At 38.7% G+C, this 21068-nt stretch overlaps 1 protein-coding gene across 1 annotated transcript in view; it reads right to left on the reverse strand.

Annotated features, from left to right (window-relative positions):
• The window catches only part of LOC138588176 (VPS10 domain-containing receptor SorCS1-like), a 63866-nt gene that overhangs the window by 31329 nt on the left and 11469 nt on the right, over nucleotides 1–21068 (reverse strand). Inside the window, exons 2-5 of the mRNA XM_069658084.1 lie at nucleotides 10346–10413; nucleotides 7735–7834; nucleotides 7359–7517; nucleotides 5920–5993 (exon numbers count right to left, since the gene is read on the reverse strand). Coding sequence (XP_069514185.1) covers nucleotides 5920–5993; nucleotides 7359–7517; nucleotides 7735–7834; nucleotides 10346–10413 — 401 coding nt within the window. The remainder of the gene's footprint in view (nucleotides 1–5919; nucleotides 5994–7358; nucleotides 7518–7734; nucleotides 7835–10345; nucleotides 10414–21068) is intronic.

Raw genomic sequence — 21068 nt, forward strand, 5'->3', positions numbered from 1 at the left:
ATGTTAGAAAGAGGAACCAATGCGAAGAGATTAGCTCTAAATAGAATATTGATATACTAAGTAGCTAACTGCAAGTGGAGCTGTTTAGCTAGCTGAAGTAACTGACTGTTAGCTTGCTCATATATTAGCGTAGATTGTTGAGTGAAACATTAATATGTATAGTGTATCTGACATTTGCTAAAAACAGTTAAAGAATATATGTAGGTCAGTGGTTCAACCTCTCTGGCTTGTGACCCTTTAAATGGAGCAATATCCTGCTTGTTAGCCCTCATCATAGCCTAGCAACAACATAAGTTGTACTATATAATATATATACTATATACTATATAATACTTGCCACACAAGTTGTTCAACTAGATTTTTCTGGCTCAGATATTTCTCTTGAAATGTAAATTGAATTGAAAATGAACACATTTAAATGTTAGAAAGGGAAACCAATACTAGCTTTTAGGAAGAGATTAGCTCTAAATAGAATTTTGACACTAAGTAGCTAACTGCAAGTGGAGCTGTTCTAGCTAGCTGAAGTAACAGACTGTTAGCTTGCTAATATATTAGCATAGCTTGTTGAGTAAAACATAAAATATACAGTGTATTTAACATTTGCCAAAATAACAGTTTAAAAATAAATAACCATGGAACATTTTTTGAATTACAAGTATACCATATTTTACAAAACATTATACTAAACACTGACTAGCTAGCTTAATAGCATCAGTTAGGTTAGCGTAATCACATTGATTCTAAACCACAGGAACCTGAGCGACTAGATAGAGATTAAGTCTATTTCATTCATATAATTTCAAAGGATTAGCACTTAAGTTTAAAATAAAGTACACAGGAAATGAAAAATCAGTCTTGGCAGTTGTGTGTCTTTTATTTTGGGTCACTCAGGTTCTTACTGCATAAATCATACCTCAAGCTTTAAATGATTAAGATGATCACTTTTTTCAAACTAGTCAGTTATTTATAAGAAGGACTTTACACACAAATTATGACATTGATTTATGAATGGCTGGTGCAACCTAGTCCTGAAGGAGTAAAGTCTTAAAATAAGAGCGAGGCAAACTTTTGAGAAAAGGCAGGGTTACTATTTTTGAGCAAGAGAATTATATATTTATCATCATCTTGTTACCCATCAGATTTTCTTTGGGGACACTGGGTTGTGACAGCCTAATTTAACAGAAATAGTACCTGTGCATAGCTATAGGCTATTAGACTTGTAAAGCATCTGTCTTGTTATGTTAACTTTTGTGGCAATTATTTTGAACATTAGGCTTAATTAGGCATCTAGCTGCTGCCCCAAGACAGATTTAATAGAGTGATACTGTGTAAATAATTATATAATTTTATATAATAATTATAATTATATGACTTGGGGAAACAGTTGATAGGATAATTGTGTTTAGCTCACAATTATAATTTTTCTGTTATCAGAAGTGCAATAATTGTGGTTTATATAGAATTTGATTTTCATTGATAGTGTTTAAGAGGACATGGGAAATAAAAGATCTTTACAGCTCTCTGAGGAGCAATAATACAACAACCTTATCCAAAAACACCGGCCTGACGGACATTTGACCTGCGCTGCACTTTATGGCTAAGGTGTACTTAGCCATTTCATTCTCTTTCAGGGGAGATTCTTCACGATAACAGTTAAGTGCAGAGCGACAGGAGTGACCACTTGTTGTATTAATAGCAGCTGTTGTGACAGAAGATGGGTTTCTCCTCATTTTCCATACTGTGTCTGAACTATAATATAGAAAGCCCCCGTCCTGCTTCCCTCAGCACTCTGTAATTGCCTCACAGCTCCATCTCTTTTAATGGACTTTCTGTCAAATACTTCATCCAATTCTATCAGCGAACAGCGGCCCTCCCTCTTAAATAAACCCCTGCAATGTAACACCGTGTTCCTCCCATAACTAACCCTGTGTCTGACTAGTGAGAGGGCCTGTTAACATGTTTTTGTAAATCACGCTTGACAGATTTTCCCAGATAAGATGAGCAGCACAGGGTGAGATGAAAGTATTTCTTTCAAAGCGGATGTCTGATGATGTTGGAAGCGTTTTATTCTGCTTGACTTATTTTTTCAAAGACAAAAAGGAAGTACATATTTGAATATCAAAAATGTCTCTTTTGATTGATCGTCGTTTAACACTCAGGATGATGCCAAACACGGCAGGAGGGTGCCAAAAAAAAAAAACATGGACAGGCCCTACTTAGCAATTCGACAGACAGTAAATAATGAATGGAAATATATGGTAGGCCATATACTTGACTTGTGAATGAGCCTGAACCCACTAGAAAGATCTTTAACTTGGGAAAATTTGCATGAGCATCCTTGGATTAGTGAAGGGAAAACAGGTAGCAGTGTAATATTTATGTTGCGAACTGCAAATTGTTCCTGATGTATAAGAAAAGATGGTCTGTTAAAGTGATAATCTCAAAGATTCTCATTTAAATAAATGTCTGTTAAGTCACTATCTATCGCCAAATGAGGTAACACAATGGTGATTGAAGCCTATGGCCCAGTGATGAAAGCCTTTGCAGCATTACGTGCTGGCTGTTGGTTGCAACTTTTGCGGGAAAAATCACAAGCGGCACCCAGTAAGTGACGCGTTTTCCATCAGCCAGCAGTGGTTGGTCTGCCAGAGAGGGTAGGCGGAGCTAAGCGGCTGCTTTTCCACTCTCTGCAAGTGTTGCGAGTAAACAGTAATCTACTATGGCTGAACAAACAAAGAAAAGATCGATGACTACAGATACAACTTCGAAAATAAGTGAAAATCCAAAGAAAAAGAAACAAATTTGACGCTCAGATGAAGGCAAACAGTCTGAAAAGGAAAGCGACCGTCAGCGAGGAAAATCAAGAGTTACAACCGGAGCCAACCGTCAACGTCACACATGCAACACTGTCTGGATATCTGGGAAGTGTGCTCCCGCAATTACTGTTTATCACATAGGTGCCGGCAAAGAGAACAAAACTGAAATCTTCAAGATTACCACTTTAATGTTTGGTACAAAACTTCGATATAGTGAATATAGTATATTCTCTCATGAAAAAGAACTACAGTGTAGAGCCTTGTGTGAAGCAGACTGTAACTATATGTGCACAGTTGAGCTCAGATACATAATTATTAGCTACAGAAACAGATATAATAGTTTCCCTGCAGAGAAAAGGTGTTGTTTGTCATGTGATTAAGACTTGGGGCCAACATGTCTTTTTCTTATTCATTTCTGATTAGCTTTTTCTGGCTCGATGATAACTCAAACCTGAAATGTGTTTTATTATGCTATAGTCTGACAAATGCTCTTGCGACTATATTTGTGGCGTATAAGTCCACATGAGCTGAGAATTTGTGTGTGCATGAAGCTTTAAATAATACAATTAACGGTGGATTAACTTGCAGCTGTTTTAGGGTATGCAGATGTTCCAGGCCTGCAAACTGTGGTATAGTTTGTGCAAAGTTTTCCACAGCTACATGAGGAAAAACAGATGGAGCACATTAAAGATAACTCCTAAACCCTCAAATGAGTGTCAGACATCAACTCTCCCTTTGAGGATAAAACCAGCAACATTAAACAGGAGGTAGTTTTTGTGTCTGTTTTGTCTAAAATCTACTACCTCATCTCTAAAGTGATTTTTCCTTACTGTGTCATGGTGATAATAATAATGGGTCATTGTATTAACAAGCCTGATATAAAGCTGCAAAAGTACGGACTCTACTGTTCTGTATTCTTACCTTATTGCTTAATCTGTGCTTCTGCCGTTGAGTTTAATGTGGGAAAGGGATTTTGTAGCCAACAACTATAAAAACCATAATAAATTAGACATTTATCCTGGGCCATAATCCCTCAACTAGCACCCAACAGCTAATATCACTAAAACACGAAAAGAGGCACCCAGAAGCTCTGCCACAACACCAGTCCTGATCCTGAGCAGTGTACATAAGGTATCATACAAAATGAATGAAAAACTGATGGATGATATTTGGATAAGATCTAATTTGGAATACATTGTGGCATCAAAACGCTATAAACAATATTCCCTGAGCAGACTAAATCCACTGGATAAGATATTAATCAGTATGTGTAAGCATTACATAAAAAACACACACACTATTATTTACCTATCTGTCTCCCTCAAATGCATCTAGGTTTTGAATTCAATAATAAAAGCAATGGGGTTTAAATGTCTAATGGTGTTTAATTTACTTAATTAGTACCTTTACTGTAATCTATGCTGGAAAGCAATTAATTACAATTACGTAAGTGCTCTACTCTAGTTTATTTTGAAAGGTATATGTACTTTACTTACCTCCATTATACGTCTGCTAATTTATCCTTCTACCTGACTGATTTTCAGAGCAAATAATTGCACTTTTTGAACCAATCCTTTTATCTGACAGCTGCAGTTACAAGATATCTTTCAAACTGAGGGTATAAATAACAATAAAAACACATCTGATAAGCTAGTAAATGCATCAGTGTCGACTTTGAGCATCTTGTCACAGGTTTCAGATGTCCATGAAAAATGTAAGTAGTTACACAAAGGTTGATTTCTACTGTAATCATCTAAAATTGTTTCATGTAGAAAATACTAATTGGTGCATCAGAACATTACTTTGTTTTGACTTCCCTCCTTAATCATCTCACAACCCCTCGGCTCTATCTTGTGACCGTTTAGAGGTCCCCCAGCCCTAGTTTGGGAACCACTGATGGACTAATGTACTGTAACTATACAGCTCTGGAAAAAATTAAGAGGCCACTCCAAATGAAACTTAAATCAGCTTCTCTCTCTACATGTCATGGCCAGCCCCTATCCAGATGTGAACCCCGTTTAAAACCTCCTGAGGAGGAAGGTGGATGGTCACAAGCCATCGAACAAAGACGAGCTGCTTGAATCTTTGTGCCGTCACCCAACAGCAAATATTGATTTCTGAACTGAGGTCTGAAAAACACCATTTAATTATCTTAACCAGCTGTCATTTTCTGCAATTAAAAGACCTAAATGAGAATATTTTATTAGGAAGTAGGGAGAAATGTTTCATCATGTTGTATACAAAAAAAACAAAAGTAAATTTTATTCAAACACAAACCTATAAATAGAAGAAACAGAGAAAAACATATTTTTGCAGTGTCTCTTAATTTATTCCAGAGCTGTATGTTTATAATAAGTAGCTGCAATTCAACCAGTGGACCGAGTACTTTTAATTTTTACATTTTAAGTAGAGTTTGCTGATAACACTGTTTCAAATATCAGGCTTTTACTTGTAATCAAGTATTCTTGCATAGTTATATTAATGCTTTAACTTGTGTCAAGGATATGAACAGATCAAGATTCAAGATTCAGGATGTTTATTGTCACTACGGTTATATACGGAGCCCCTGAAGTCCCAAAAGTTATTTATCTTGTGCGAACAAGATAATTATCTTGTGGGAACAAGTTATTATCTTGTGCGCACAAGATAAAATTTATCACCGCTTGGGACTTCAGGTGCTCCGTAGTTATACAAGTACAATCGTGTGAAATACTTATGCTGGGACGCTCTGATTAGTAACTCATCCACCAGTGACTGTAATAACAAATGCGCCTCAGTGACTCAGTGGTTTTGTTGCTATGACAGTAAATGAGCAGCTGACTTATGAGAGTCAGGCAATATGAATGCAGTCTGAGTCTGTGAACTTTTTATTCATGTTACTATCTGAATCTTTTTATAAGACTTGTAAATATTTACAGTGGAGGCATTTCCCCTCTGTGCTCCTGCTGTAAACAGAATGCTAAAAATGCATACATATTAATTTATTAATGTAGAATTGTTCTGTAGCGGTCTATTATTCACCATGTTTTTTTGAGCATGTCAAGATATGCTGCAACATTGCAGTATTTTCTCTCTCCTGCAAACGACTGATAGTTGAACTCACCAGTAGAATCTGTTGGGGACAACGCTGTCATGCACAAGCTGCCATCTTCTCCCAAATTCGACAGAGACATAGAGCTGAAAAATGAGAGGAATGCATTAAGCAAATGAGTTACAGTAGAAGAAATATGTTTCCAAGACGGAATATCGGGGAGAATTATTCCCTGATTTATGTCCAACTGTATTATCAAGCAGCTGTCACAGTTGTAGACTTTGTGGCGTCAATATGGTGATGTTGTTTTGAATACTGCACCACTGAGCGCATACTTTATGTGGGAATGAATATGTGATGAGAAAGTCCGTCAGTTCCAGTAAAAACTCAGTCATACTCTGAAGCCAGGTTTTAAATATAGCAACAGAAAAAAGTGAATTAATACTGAAGCTTCGGAAAAGAAGGAAGGAGAGACACACAAATCAGCCTCTATCTCCAAATCAAAGTGGGTCCTTCATCGACTCTACCTAATTGGCATTTTAAAAAACAGTCATTTAACTGTCACTGTAATCTACAGCCATTAGACTCATTTTTACTGCAGAATTGGACTCGTGTTCAAGCATTCAGAAGGCCTGTCATCTCGCCATAATGATCGAGCAGTAGGCATCTTAAGCTTGGAGCTTTACAGGGATAAGCGGCATTATTTTGACTTATCTAGGAGCTTTAAACTTTTAAAAGACATGACGGAGAATCGATAAATGCAAAATGAAACCGAGATTAATTTCAGCCGTGATAAAGCCACGGACAGAGGGATGAAATTTAGCTTTACAAAGACGTACAGAGTGACCCGGAGCCAGATTTCTGCAGAGCATCTTTATTTTGACCCTCCGATGGCCCTAAACTAAGCTTTCATCTTCCTCCCTGCACCATTTATCTCACTTCTCAGACCTTGACTGTTTTTCTCTCTGAAAATCAAGTCTTCCAATAGCAGCAGGCCGGGGAGGCCGAGTTTGATGTCTGCGGCGTTGAGCAAAGCAGACAGCAGGGTTCTCACACAGAGTAATGGTGGGTGTGTGTCTATGCCTGCAGTTGTGCGAGTGTGTGCGTGTGTCTGTGTGAGCTGGTGAATTGCTTGGGCGTGTCTCCCTTGTTAACTTTCCCCTGTGCTGTCTGGGACACATCCTTTCAAAGTAAAAGCCTGCAGCCAGACCTTATGACTTGTTTGGGGGAGCAGGTGACCAGCTGCTTCTGTTTCAGCCTTGGCTAGCTGGCCGCCATTATCAAAATGGATTTGTACAACGACCTATCCTTTGTATCATTTTATAGAGGTATTCATTAAGAGCTGACCCAACTGGCTTGTGAAATATTATCCAAAAGAGCAACAATCTGTTAAGCAGCATGTAGCCACTAAAAAGTGCCCTGTCTCACATGCAGAAATGTCTTCAATTTTCTGTCATGTTTTCAGGTTTTATTCCATCTTTTTTTCGTGCCATCTGACAGCGAGAGGTTACCTTTTGGTCGTGGCTGTAAGCGAGGATCCAGTCCTCCTGCTCGGGGTGAAAAAGCAGGCTGAGAATATCAAAGGCTAAGCTGTGTTTCTGATAGGACGCCCCCTCGTCAAGGCTAATGAGCAGGCTGCTCTCCACCTCCGGGTCCGTAAGTAACATGATCTGAGACGAGACAAGAAAAGAGACGGGGGAATCAGCGGCCCACCTTGACAGCATCCATTCCGCAGGGCTTAAGAGTATTCGTGCTACTCGCTGCGTGGAATACATGCATGGTGCAAGCTCCAGCAGGGCTGCTATGGAGTAAAAATGATAATAAGTGTGCTGCTCAGTGATAATTTATACAATACAGGCAGGATTCTTCATGCATGTGGAAGCTTACCTTTCTTTTGTTGTTGGGACTCACGTACAAGTAGCTCAGGATGGTTTTTAACCCGACTTTCTCATTTAGCTTCTCGTATGTGGTCCCGTAATCAGTTGACCTAAAATTCAATTATAGGACAAAGTTTAAAAAGGTTGTGGTGGAGAGTAAAGGAGAAAAGAGCAACACCTACTAGTTAAGATGCTGGTGGTATCATTAAGCATTTCAGGCAAGCAGAAAATTGCAACAGCAGAAGTCATGAAGCAATTTGCTAGATGAATGGAGATTTTTTTAATTATAAAAATAACAAGAGTATTCTGTGTGGCTCTCAAGGCGAGGACATATTATTATTATTGATGCTATGGGGTAAACATTCATTTTAATCTTTGTGGGATTTTTTTTTACACAATAGAGGATTTGGAGGACGTATTTGCCCGGTGGCTGAAAAGAAACTTTTCAATACCAGAGATATACTCAGAAATAGTGGTTGTCCTCCGATAGAGCCGCTGCTTTGATGAGTTCATTTTGGATGTCATTCATCATCACCCAAAGGTTCACGGTTGCTTGGCGACATTTCAGAAAGAACATGTGTTTGTGCATTCTTGCATATTTTACATGTTTCATTTCCATGTGTTATAGAGCACTCGGGAAAATATGTCATTATTTATCATTTAACCCCTGTGCAGTAATGGCTTCAGCTCTTCTTCCTTATTGTTTGGAGTCTCAAAGAGCTCAATGCTGTAGGAGTAATAATAATAATTATAATCGCTGAATCACCCACATTAATTCTGTTTTTTCTGTCTTGTTATGTTGTTATTTAAATCCAAAATGTTGCAACATATTTAAGTGGAACCCTTCTCTTTGCCCTTAAACTTTATGCACATTAAACATGCAGGTAATGTGCGTATTTTATGGCCACATGGGGGCAGTGGAAACAAGTTTGCTAACAAACTTCCCCTTTTAAGCTATCAGTCAAACCTGTTAGCAAACAGTAGCTCATTTACACATGCAGCAGGCACAGCAACATCATTCATTTGGAGGCATCCGGTGGAAGTCCAATTTTCACTCTCTTTTCGCTCTGTTTTTGTCCTGAGGGAAATATCTGGGTCTTTAGCAGCTAAATGCTCCACTATGTTCTCCACTTACTGTGTCTAACTGTGTCTGTCTGCTGTTTGGTGCTAAACAGGTGTTGCACTTTGGGTTTGAAGAGCAATGAGCTCTGCAAAAATGAGTTCAACTCTCTAAGGTTCCAGACTACGAGAGACCCCTTTTGCATTTGCACTTTGTTTTAATACAGTTTTTTCAGACATATTTATTGGAAACAAAAATATTGAATATGGAGGCTTTAATGAAGAGCACAAAAAAAGAGAATGACCAAAAGAAATATACATTCCTTTCCAAAAAGGCCTGTCAACAAATGTTATTCTACACTCTGTTGTTAAATTATCTACATTTGGTTAGAGAGCAGAGAGGTTTAACTTATACTACTTATACTATACCTACATACACCTGTTGTACATATTTTAGATTATACGTATTGTTTTTTTATTTTTTCTTATTGCCTATTTTCATCTTATTCTATTCAAAGGTTTAATCTCGAAGATTTTCATGTAAATAAATGTCTGTTAACTCACTATTGAGCCTATGGCCCCCTGATGAAAGCCTTTGCATTTGCAGTACATAGTATTGTTACAGACACAGGGTGTCTGTGGCGACATTCGCGGAACAAATCACAAGTGGCGCTTAGTTAGTGACGCGTTTTCCATCACCCAGCAGTGGTTGGTCTGCCAGAGAGGGAAGCGGAGCTAAGCGGCTGCTTTTCCGGTCTCTGCAAGTGTTGCGAGGAAACAGTAATCTACTATGGCTGAACAAAGAAAAGATGGATGACTACAGATACAACTTCAAAAATAAGTGAAAATCCAAAGAAAAAGAAACAAACTCGACGCTCAGATGAAGGCAAACAGTCTAAAAAGGAAAGCGACGGTCAGCGAGGAATTTCAAGAGTTACAACCGTAACAAAGGGAACCAACCGTGGACGTCTGGTTAAATTGGGAAGCGTGCTCCTATAATTACCGTTTATCGCCAAAGGTGCCGCCAAAGAGAACGCACTTCGAGATTAGACCTTTAAGTTCCATGACAGTAGCAGTACTACTGTTTAATAGCTTTTACTGTGTTCATTGTTCTGCACCAAAACAACTTACTTGGCGATAAACCCTGATTCTGATTCTAAAGAGAATTTTTATGACGTTTTCATAAAACCTCAACACCAGAAATCCACATGGACTTATATTGAATTTTGTAGGAGGTAGTGCTGCTTTAAAAGAGCTATAAACACCAACAACAGATACAGAGCACACAGAGAAAGCGTTCTTTTTTTACAGCAGCAGTAGCGTGTCATTTATGAGGCAGATAAGGTTGAAATCGTGTGCAGATATAACAAAAACAGTAAAATCAGAACGCAGATAAACAGTGTTGAGTAAGTGTTTTCGTGCTGTTGATGCTGTTAGAGTTCCCCTGGACCCCAAACAGAACACTGGAGTTAAGCCATTCTATTACAAATGCCATCTATTATGCATTACATATCTATTTATTGTGCTATACATAGACGGTAGTATCAGACGGAGGATCTTACCTCCATAAAGAACTCTCTGTTACTCTGCCGGAGTTGAAGTCGTAGAATTTTGTCAGCATGAGGATCACCTACAAAACAGATCAAACAGATTACTAGCTGTGAAGCCGTGTATCATCAGTTTTGGGAACAGCTCTTATAAAGTGTCACACAGTAAAACAAAAGGGCCGACAGCTGCACCTTTATAAGAAACCGTTAGTCGTGCCCTGTTTTCCGTAATGCCATAAACCTTGTACACAGTCTCCGAGGATAAGCTGATCACATATGCATGCTAGACTAGTTTTTAACACCCTGCGGACTTCCAGCTGAATGCTACCTCTGGTAAGCTATGACTAAATGAATAAATAAGCCGGCACTAAAATTCACATCAGGCGCAGAGAGACAGACGTCGTAAATATCATGGACATCTTTTTTGAAGAGGGTCGTAAAACAGCGGCGTGGTCGTGTGTGTTTACAATACGCAGGCCTTTTACTTAATGCACATAAAAGCTGCAGATTTCAAGATGTCTTGTAAATTACGGCGGATATCAATAAACTGCTCACTGTTGATGTTTCATTTGAAGAGCCTCAGCCAATATCACAAGCTAAATCAAAGCCTGTGTGTGTGTGTAAGCATGTCAGGTATGTATCTGAAAGTTTCCTCCAACAGAAGCTTCTTCCCACAAAGATTGATGCCATTTTTGAAACTTCATCATTCCTATAAACAAACACTGTTGTTAACGTCGTGCCCTTCACCCTTTCCACAAACTGATTGCAGGAGAAAAGCCCGGCCTGCACGCCGCAATCGTAAAAATCTGCACATCTTAAAGCCCTCCCGGGAATCCTCTCCGAGCATCTTGTTCGGCTATCTTCTAATTATCAAGTGTTATGAGTGTTTGGGGAAACATTTTCTCTAACAAGTAAGAGCTCCATCATGTAAACAAGAAACCTGAACTTTAAAAAACCTCGCTCGCACAGTTTGCAGAAATCCTCAACAGCCTTTCACTAAAAATCCAAACAAGTCAGACCTCCTCGCGTCTGCTGGATAAAAGCCGGCTCCCTCTTTAAGCTGTAATTGCTGCAGTGAAACAAAACTGTGGCCGACACGCTGCGCACACACGAGGTGCTTGAAGGTTTCTCATGGACGGTCGACATCAGTGCTCGGCTGTAAAAACAACTTCAAAAACAAAAAAAGGATCCAAGGTTCCTCGAAGCTTAATCAGTCCATTAGTGTGTGCAGATACACTTTACCAAACACCAACAACAGTCAGTCTGATTCATGAACAAAAATATTCCATCCTTGATAAAAGCAACACACTTTAAGTGACGATGTTTTGTCTGGTATCAATGAACCGAATCAGCAAAGCAAATAAATTCTAGATCACTTTTTGCTTGTACATACAGAAACTCCTGTTATAATTTAGGTTTGAACTATTTATGATGTACAGTATTTTAACTAGAGCTGCAATTAATGATTATATTTAATTGATTAATTGTTTGATCTACAAAAACCCGATCCCGCTCAAGGCAACATCTACAAATGTCTTTATCTATTTTTTATTAATACATTTCTTAAGGCATGGTGGTGCAGTGGTCAGTGCTGTCGCCTCACAGCTAGAGGGTTCCTGGTTTGAGTCCCAGTTCAGACAAAGTGGGCCGACCCTGAACAGGATAAGTGGTATAGATAACGGATGGATGGATATAAAACACAGTCAAACAGTAATGGGAATCTAAACAAAGACTTTTTCTATGAACACATTTTTTACATAGTGGTTAGCCTCATAGTGTCGCCTCACAGCTAGACTGTCCTGGTTCGAGTCCCGGTTCAGACAAAGTGGGCCTTTCTGTGTGGAGTTTGCATGTTCTCCCTGTGCAAGCGTGGGTTCCCTTTTGTGTTCTCCGGCTTCCTCCCACAGTCCAAAGACAAGCTTGTTAGGTTTATTAGTGACTCTAAATTGTCCCTAGGTGTGAGTGTTTGCTTAATAAGATTGTCTGTTTCTATGGCTACGTTCACACTGCAAGCCTTGGGGATCAATTCCGATTTATTGCTCAGATCAGATTTTTTTCTTTGGCTGTTCACATTATTTTTAAAATGTGGCCAATATCAGATGGTAGTGTGAACAGGTCACGGTCCTGAACTGACCCGCATGCGCAAAAGAACAATAACAAAGACCAGCGCAGCACGCTGTCGTACGTAAAGAGACATGGGTGCCATGGAAGTCAGTGTTTACGGTTTCATGTATGAATTGAGGTGCCGTGGAAGCCAGCGAATTCGACAGCAGATGACGACGCGGACGAGGAGAAAGAGAGCCACATTTCTAATTATGGCTTCTTGTGCAGCAATGGCTGCTACTTCAGTATGGAGGTGTGTGTGTGTGGACGTGGAGTCTGAGCCAAGATTCCTTCAATCAATCAGTCAAATTTGATTTGTAGAGCGCCAAATTATAATCAAAGTTATCTCAAGACAGCAAGTCTACAGTGTACTCTTTGTTATATTAATTAGAGAGAGACCCAACATGAATCCACCATGAGCAGCACTTAACATTTCCATGTTTCCGTGTTTATATTTACAGTTTGACTCCCGCCAGCGCAGAATTGTGACAAATGTCCATCGAGAGTGACGTAAAAGTCACACGAATTCTTATATGACAGTTCAGACCTGTATATGATTCAGGACCACATATGAAAATTGCCCGAATCAGATTTGTAAAGATCAGATTCCACGTGATTTGTGCTGTTCACACTGTCATGAAAAAAAAAACAGACCAGAGATTTGGGCCACATTTGCCTGCAGTCTGAACTTAGCCTTTGTGTCAGCCCTGTGATTGGCTGGCGATCAGTCCTGGGTGTAGCCCGCCTCTCGTCCAATGGCAGCTGGGATAGGCTCCACTAACTGATGGGCTCGAACATTAAGTATCCAGTGTTTTTTGTTCTTTAAAAGTCTTAAATATTGTGCACATTTGTCATGAAGGTCATTTGTTTTAACAGGTTTGACTGCAACATATAATTATATATATAGTAAATTATAAAGCGTGAATATTAAATCATGTAGCGCATAATAAAACCATGTTTTTTGTTAAAAATGCAATAAATTCAAACTTATCAGTTTTGCTTTATATCCTAATTATTTTCCCCCTGTGTGAAGAAGCTGAGCAGGAAAACTCCGACTCTGCTTTTACTTTGTGCTGAATGTATGAAATCTTTTATATGAGCGCCAGTTCAGAGATAATCCAAGTAGCTTGTTATAACTATGGTGTCCAAGCTGGGCTGCAGAGATTTATGGTCCTCCAATAAAACAGCCTTTATACCTTTGAAAGTCTTACCCTCGTGGACGCTGTCATACACAATAAAACAACCCGCAGCAGTCGGAAAATTAGGACAAAAAATATGCCCCAATCTGTACGCCAATTAACTTTATGCATTCACTTGGGGAGGATCCAGGTTCACAGGCGGATATAATTTTGCTTATTGCGGGCTGGAAAAGTTTCCCATATTCAGGGAGATGTTCAAAAATTGAAAAGTGAAACTGCCTGGATGCAGATATCACATTAATTCGGTGATAAAATATTCACTTTGTAGGTTTTTCTGCAGGTGTTTGAAGTGTAAGCGTGCACATTAGCCTTAAAGTCACTAATTGAAATCACAGGACAAAGGCTCTTCTTTTTTTGATTTCACAGAACTCCAGGTAATGTCATCACTTACCCTGTGAGTTTAGATAATCATGCCATATTTATTAGCATATATCTCCCTTTGAATTTCAACAGAGGTGTCACATTTAAGGCCTCCCACCATGTAGTGCACAGCCCATTACGCTGCGGCGGCACCAATATATCTCCAAACTGGATTACTTGACATCCAAGAGCAAGCAAATTGATTTTTCAACCTCTAATCCTTTGTAAATCTTAAACCTTGGAGGTAAATGGACTGGGATGAATTTGATCATTATGTAAGAATGAATGGAGGCTTAATGGTGACTAAAAGGGCTTAGGGTGAGGAGATTACTGTTGAGAAATGAAGGTGTTGTATGAAGAGGAGCGGTATCACGAAAGCAGGAGAGGAGGAGGAGGAGGAGGGGGTCTGAACACCTGAGACAAATGAAAGCAGCGACACATTACCATTCATTCCCACTCTCAGCAACCCGTTGATCCGGCCTTATCAGCTGTTGGAATTAAGTTGCCTCATCAATAAAACTGTCATCACATTTAGCCACTGCAATTAAACAGATGGATGATTCCATGAGAGCAATTGTTACAAGAGTGACTGACTGGAATATTAATAATAAAAACAAATATATCACACCTGTCACATGTCGGAGGTGTTTACCTGACTTTTTAACCAATGCATGATGGGGCTGGCTGCAGCTCGACTTAAACCAACAGGAATAAGTATCTCATAACATATGAACTAAACATGTTTTATTCTGGGTAGAGTTTCTGATCCTCTGCACTTAAACATTTAACAGGCTGGTCCATCTTTTCAACTGTATCGAGCCATGCACATACTGTGGATTTGGCTTTATTTATTGACTTACTCTATTTAATTAAAGCCTTGAAAATTGCTTTAAGAAATTCAACAGCTTCTTGTCTTTTCAAGTACAAGGCTTTCGTTAATCTCCACACAGAAACATCTTCAAAACATAAAAGAGACTTTGATTACACATTTGATATCGACAACACGGCTGCTTGAAAAGAATCTGCAAGAATGAAAAAGCAGAATTGCTGAAGTGTTTGTGTATTTATAGCACAACGGCTCTTTCACACTAAGGTTAAGCAGCGTGATGGAGGCTGCAACAAAATATAGCCCCGAGCATTTTGATTTCAACTTTAACATGCCGAGGTTTGTTAGTTTGTTTTTTTTAAGAAAACAAGACCAGTGCTTTTAACCTCACTGTCAGAGTTTGTGGATCATCTAGATTAATGGGTACACAGTGTCTGGAAGAGAGGTTTGTTTTCTAACCTCAGTGAACCAACCGTTTGACATTTTGAAACTCACTAGCCCACAGAGTAACACAGTTGGTTATTCAAGCCCCCTTGTTTCAGTGCAACAACACAGATATATTGTTAGTATAAGTGTAAATAGTTGTTGAGAAAGTGATACAGCCTAAAATGTGGTATGACGTCTTGGAGAGTGCGCAAGTCATTGATCTAATAGAATTTATTAGCCTAGCAAAATGTGTCTTGTTTCTCAGCAATAATATACTTTATAATGGCTGCCACCAGCAACTACTACTTTAAAGCAGCAAAGAAGAACAGTGCTAGCTAGCTGTGCTGCTAGCAGTGCTGCTAGCTAGCAGAGAGTGCCGTCAAAGCTAGCAAAATTTTGTTTCCATATGATAAATTTCATACTGCTATTTTTTGTTTAAAGTCTAGATCAGTAAAACTACTAAAGCCCCAAAAGCAGCTTGAAGTTAAAAATCAACAGTTTCTCCAACAGTTTCTTTAACTTTAACACAAGACGTCAGGAGTGCTGACGAGCTAATGGTAACAAGCTGAGCTAACGCTAGCACAGCTTGTTTCTGGTTTCTCAGTTTCGGGTGTGACAGTTGATCTGACACAGAGAAATAGTGGCTCTATGGTGATTTAAATATAAATGCCCAAATTAAATATAATTAAAATATAATTGAGAAGTGGCTCTATGGTGATTTAAATATAAATGCCCAAATTAAATATAATTAAATATAATTGAGAAGTGGATCTATGGTGATTTAAATATAAATGCCAGAATTAAATACAATTGACAAGTGGCTCTATGGTGATTTAAATATGAATGCCAGAATTAAATATAATTAAATATAATTCAGATGTGGCTCTATGGTGATTTAAATATGAATGCCAGAATTAAATAAAGTTGCCAAAATAAAGTTAAATGCAAAATAAAGTTAAATGCAAATAAGAGCACAATGCAAAAAAAGTTATGTACGTAAGAGTTATTTACAAATGAACACTGGTGCAGTGTTTATATCAACATATTGCAGAGCTGAAATATTGCACAATCATCCGGCTTATGTACAGTAAGAGTTCAGAGCACAACAGCGCTTGTGTTGAAGGGGAATTCTGTATTGGCCAATACTCAAGTCTTGGTATCGGAATCGATATCGGGAAGGATACAATGGTATCAAAACATCTTACAGTGTATATATGATAAGACAAGCAAGTTCGCAATCAGGAAACACTAAACAACTTATATTTGATTAAATTAGCTCCTTCTTGCAGCTCTGTCTTCTAACTCAGTTTGGTGCTGAGCAGACATCTAGAGCTTTGTTGCTGCTACATCTGGAGAGCCTTAAGAGTAAATCAAAACAATAAAGCTACAGTTGAAAAAAATATACATGAAGTTAAAAGTTAGCAAAATTCAACATTGAGCTGAGAGGAACAACAGAATTAAAGTGTTAATTCTCTGTTGGCTCATTTTTTTTAAAGTTCACATTAAAGCAGTCATGTGATCGGTTGGTAAATTAATTAAAGTTGATAATGGCAGTTTTAATTATGAAGATTTGAAAGGTGCATGTTTAATGTGCATTAAATCATTTTAATGACGTCCAATTAAGTGATAACTTGTGACTTTAAATGTCACAAGTAAGACAAATTAAATGGGAGGAGAAAGGTGAGAACACCTGCTGACAGGAGATAATAACGCCACAGAAGTGTCGACCATGTGGCAGCGGATGCATTTCAAAGAAGAAGAAAAAAACACACCTTAGCAAGCAAATTCCGACCCCATGGGGCGGCCGTGGAATAAAATATGAAATTCAGTTGATAAAATCCCAACATTAAACAGCATCATTTAATACCATTAAAAAAAAGAAAGAATCTCCTTTTTCTGTTCTGTTGTTTACGGCCCTGCGACTCTCTCTGCAGCAGCAAAACCCTGCAGGAAAATATATCCTCATATACTTCAATACCACCTCAGTGAGACACATAATGCACAGAGGCTTTTGTCTGCCACATCAATTAATATCACTTCATTAACAAAGGCAACATTTCCTCGTGGACCAGATGTTGTGCTGAAGCTGGGCTGTTTGAAGTCGGATCTGTTGGCTCTGCCATGCATAGCGGGTCACCGCAACCATTAATTATAGAGTAACGACAAAACTTCACGTACACAGTAATGTGAATAGTTACTGAGAAAAAAAAAGTGAGGAAAAATCGGATAAATAATGTATCACTGATTTGAGATAATGATGAGTTACTGAAGAACGGAATGGGAGACAGTATATTAATAAATCATTAGGTTATCATTATAACTTTAGGATCTGTGAATCAGAGAAACTTTCTCCCTGATGTGTGAACAACAAGTTACTTTATAATAAGTTACTCTTTTGGTGCACCCTCAAGTAAAGCTGTAAATCATATTGAGCAGTCAGTAAAGTCCCTAATTACTTTATGATTATCTGTCCAATAATAAGTATTTTGCTAAACATTAATATTTTTGGAAAGCGTTGCCAGAACTTCACACTATCACAGTGCAGAAAATAAAGTGTAGGTATCCTGATATAACCTGACATAGAAAAACAACAAGGAGGAATGAAATGTTCTGAAGACTGTGAATTAAAAACCTTCATTAAGTGCTTTAAGTAGGTTATTATTATGACATGTAATCATGTAATTCTGGAATAAAGTTCAGCTATAATGTGTCTCATGGCAACATTGTCTTCCTATTGCAGTCGGTTATACCACTGATCTGTGAACATCATGTTCCCAGCATTTTAAAATGGACAGCCAGCAGATACTCTGGAGCAGAACAAGCAAGCGTCTGACATTAATGGACTCCTCTTGTTGAGACAACAGCCCCGTGTGGAAGCAGCAGCTCGGTTGATAAGTCATCTGAAACGACTTCCTTCTTCTCTGGGCTCAGACTCTCGCATCGTTTGCTTCTCCACCATAAATGAAAAGGCACAGGCTAGTTCAGCAGCTAGGCTACGGCGGCCCGCTGGGCTTGGAAGCTTCAGCGCGCATGAGGAGGGGGTCTGATCAATGCGGGCAGGATTAGACAGCGAGTGGGTTGGTTTTTCAACCCAAACCAAAAAGTTGTGCACTGTGCAAGGATGTGTTTTTCAAAACTTCTCTTAACTCCTGAGCAATTCAGCTGACATTTAAAAGTGCTGATTGTAAAAGCAGGAGATGAGTTGCATGTTGACAAACTAAAAGCTCCTTGGACTCTTTTATAAAGTGCATATTCTCTGACATAAATAAATAAAAACACCTGATTAGATAAATATGCTGGGGAAGGATTTTTCTAATCCATATGTCTTATTAAGCTCTACAACAGTTTTTGAAACCTGCTGATTGCCAAAATGCATCACTATAAATTCACAAAGGAAACTTTAGTGAGTGAATCAAAGTAATGGTTTTGAATCAGAGTTATGGTTTTGAATTTGATGGGTGTGTTACAGCAGCCAGATCGTGTAACTCATGCTGTATGAGGGAGTAATGCAGGTGGTCACTGTAAAATGAAAATGTTCTGAAACACAAAATGAGGTGGCAACTGAGCAAAGGCCAATAAAAGAACACTGCCAACAGCGAGCACAGAGTGTTTCTGATTCATAGATGGAGCACTGAGGCACTGACTGGGTTGGTTTAAGATGAGCTGCATTGCAAAGATACAAAAACAAGTTGTCAAGACCTTATTTCACTTTCAGAAAATGCAGTGAAAACAGACTTACAGGACTTACACAAAGTATCAGCGCCTGACTGATATACCTGTTGGCTGATGTAGGCCTATCACAGATATATCAGTATTGGCAAACATGTTTTCTTATCAGCTGTGATATAAAAACCTTTTTTACAGAACACATAATGCAGAAAACAAAAATACTCTGGGTGGTTAAGAAACAGTCATCACCTAGGTAGTCCACCAGATTGCTCTCTTACTACATAGTTTGAAATACTCTCAGCACTGTCAGCGGGTTGACGCGTGTTTTTTAGACCCGAGAAGACCCGCTTATAGATGCCGATTGTCCTTTTCCCATTGCCAGTGGAGTATAATCCTGTCGGTCTCTTTTCTGCCGCATCACCGTCTGACGTCACAAACGCGCCAGAGACAGGGTTAGTAAACAGTGCAGATGTTACGGTGGTTTGGTCTTTATTGTATCTATTACTTATTCAGCCTGTTTATCAAACTCGGCGCCGACAAATTTGAAACGATGTTCGAGCGCTGTTAGGACGGAGACGGGCAGAATTTGTAGCTGAGATGACAAGGAGTCACAGAAGTTACTGACAGAGCATAGCATCGCGCCGGAAAGGGGGCGGAGATTAGCGTGTCGACACAGGTTTTGTGTTCCCATCAATGCCGGTCGGAGCAGAGACGATAATTACCCGGGTCTACTGCAGAGTAATTTGACCCGGGTCTGAATGCCGATTGTAACCTTTCCCATTAAGCAAAAAAGCCGGTGTTAGCGGGTGTTTTGACCAGTGGGAAAGCTGCTTATGTTGACAATGTTAAATAATGTAAAGTTGTTTTTAAGGAAGTAGCCATCATTCCATATTACTGTAATTTTACTCACTTAATATTCCATATACTGCATTATATACATATGCATACTGTAATATACCATACTGTATTTTATTGTCACTTTTATGTTGCACCTTATAATTGTACTATATCTTATACCTTATATCACATTTCATACTGCTAAATGCTGCTGTGGCAACACCCAAATTTCCTCTCTGGGAATCAAAAAGGATTATCTTATCTTATCATACTGTATGTATGCAAAAAGAGTGCAAATCTACATAGATAGGGTCTACTTTAATTCCAGCTCAAAAATTCACTGCAAAGGTAGCCATATTGGTAATCAGTAATTTTCCCCCCCTCTAAAACAGTTATCGGTATCGTCCTCTAAATTCCCATATTAGTCAAGCTTAAAAATTCACTATGTAGGTAGTCATATTGGTAATCTCAGATTTTTTTCTCTCTCTGAAATAGGGATCTGTATCGTTCTTAAGATTCCCATATTGGTCAAGCCCAAAAATTCACTATGTAGGTAGCCATATAGGTAATCTGCGATTCTCTTTCCCATCTAAAACAGGTATCATGTTGTCCTCAAACCTCCCATATTGATCAAACTCAAAAATGTACTATGTAAGTTGCCATATAGGTAATCAGTGTTTTCTTCTGCTCTAAAGTAAGTATCGGTATCATCCTCAAAATTCCCATATCGATCAAACTCAAAAATGTACTATTTAAGTAGCTATATTGGTAATCTGGGATTTTCTTCCCCTTCGAAAACAGGTATCGTGTTGTCCTCAAAATTCCCATATCGGTCAAACGTGAACATTAACTATGTATGTTGCCAAATAGGTAATCAGTTTTTTTCCCGCTCTAAACTAAGTATCGGTATCATCCTCAAAAATTCCCATATCGGTCAAACTCAAAAATTCCCTATGTAGGTATATATAATACATATTATTACCGTATCAGGAATCTGTGATTTCTTTTTCCTTCCTAAAATAAGAATCAGTATCATCCTCAAAATTCCCATATCAGTCAAGCTCTACAATTTTTGTTTGATCTAAAAGAACACAAAGACTTACAGCGTCAAAAACAAAAAGGTGATTATGATGTTGTCAATTGTTAGAGCCAAACAGACTCTATCCCGGTCTCGTATAAAATCTTTGGCAGATTTTTATGGAATTTCTGCTCTATTAGACAGCACTCAGTGAACAAGAAAGGAAACCCAGGGGGGGAGCACAGCTTGCCCATAAAAAAACACACTCTGCAGGATTTCAAGGCGTGAGAGAAACCTCGC

Source organism: Semicossyphus pulcher, unplaced genomic scaffold, assembly GCF_022749685.1.
Source record: "Semicossyphus pulcher isolate SPU_LCO1_2020_fin unplaced genomic scaffold, fSemPul1.0.p SCAF_12, whole genome shotgun sequence".
Classification (NCBI taxonomy): Eukaryota; Metazoa; Chordata; class Actinopteri; order Labriformes; family Labridae; genus Semicossyphus; species Semicossyphus pulcher.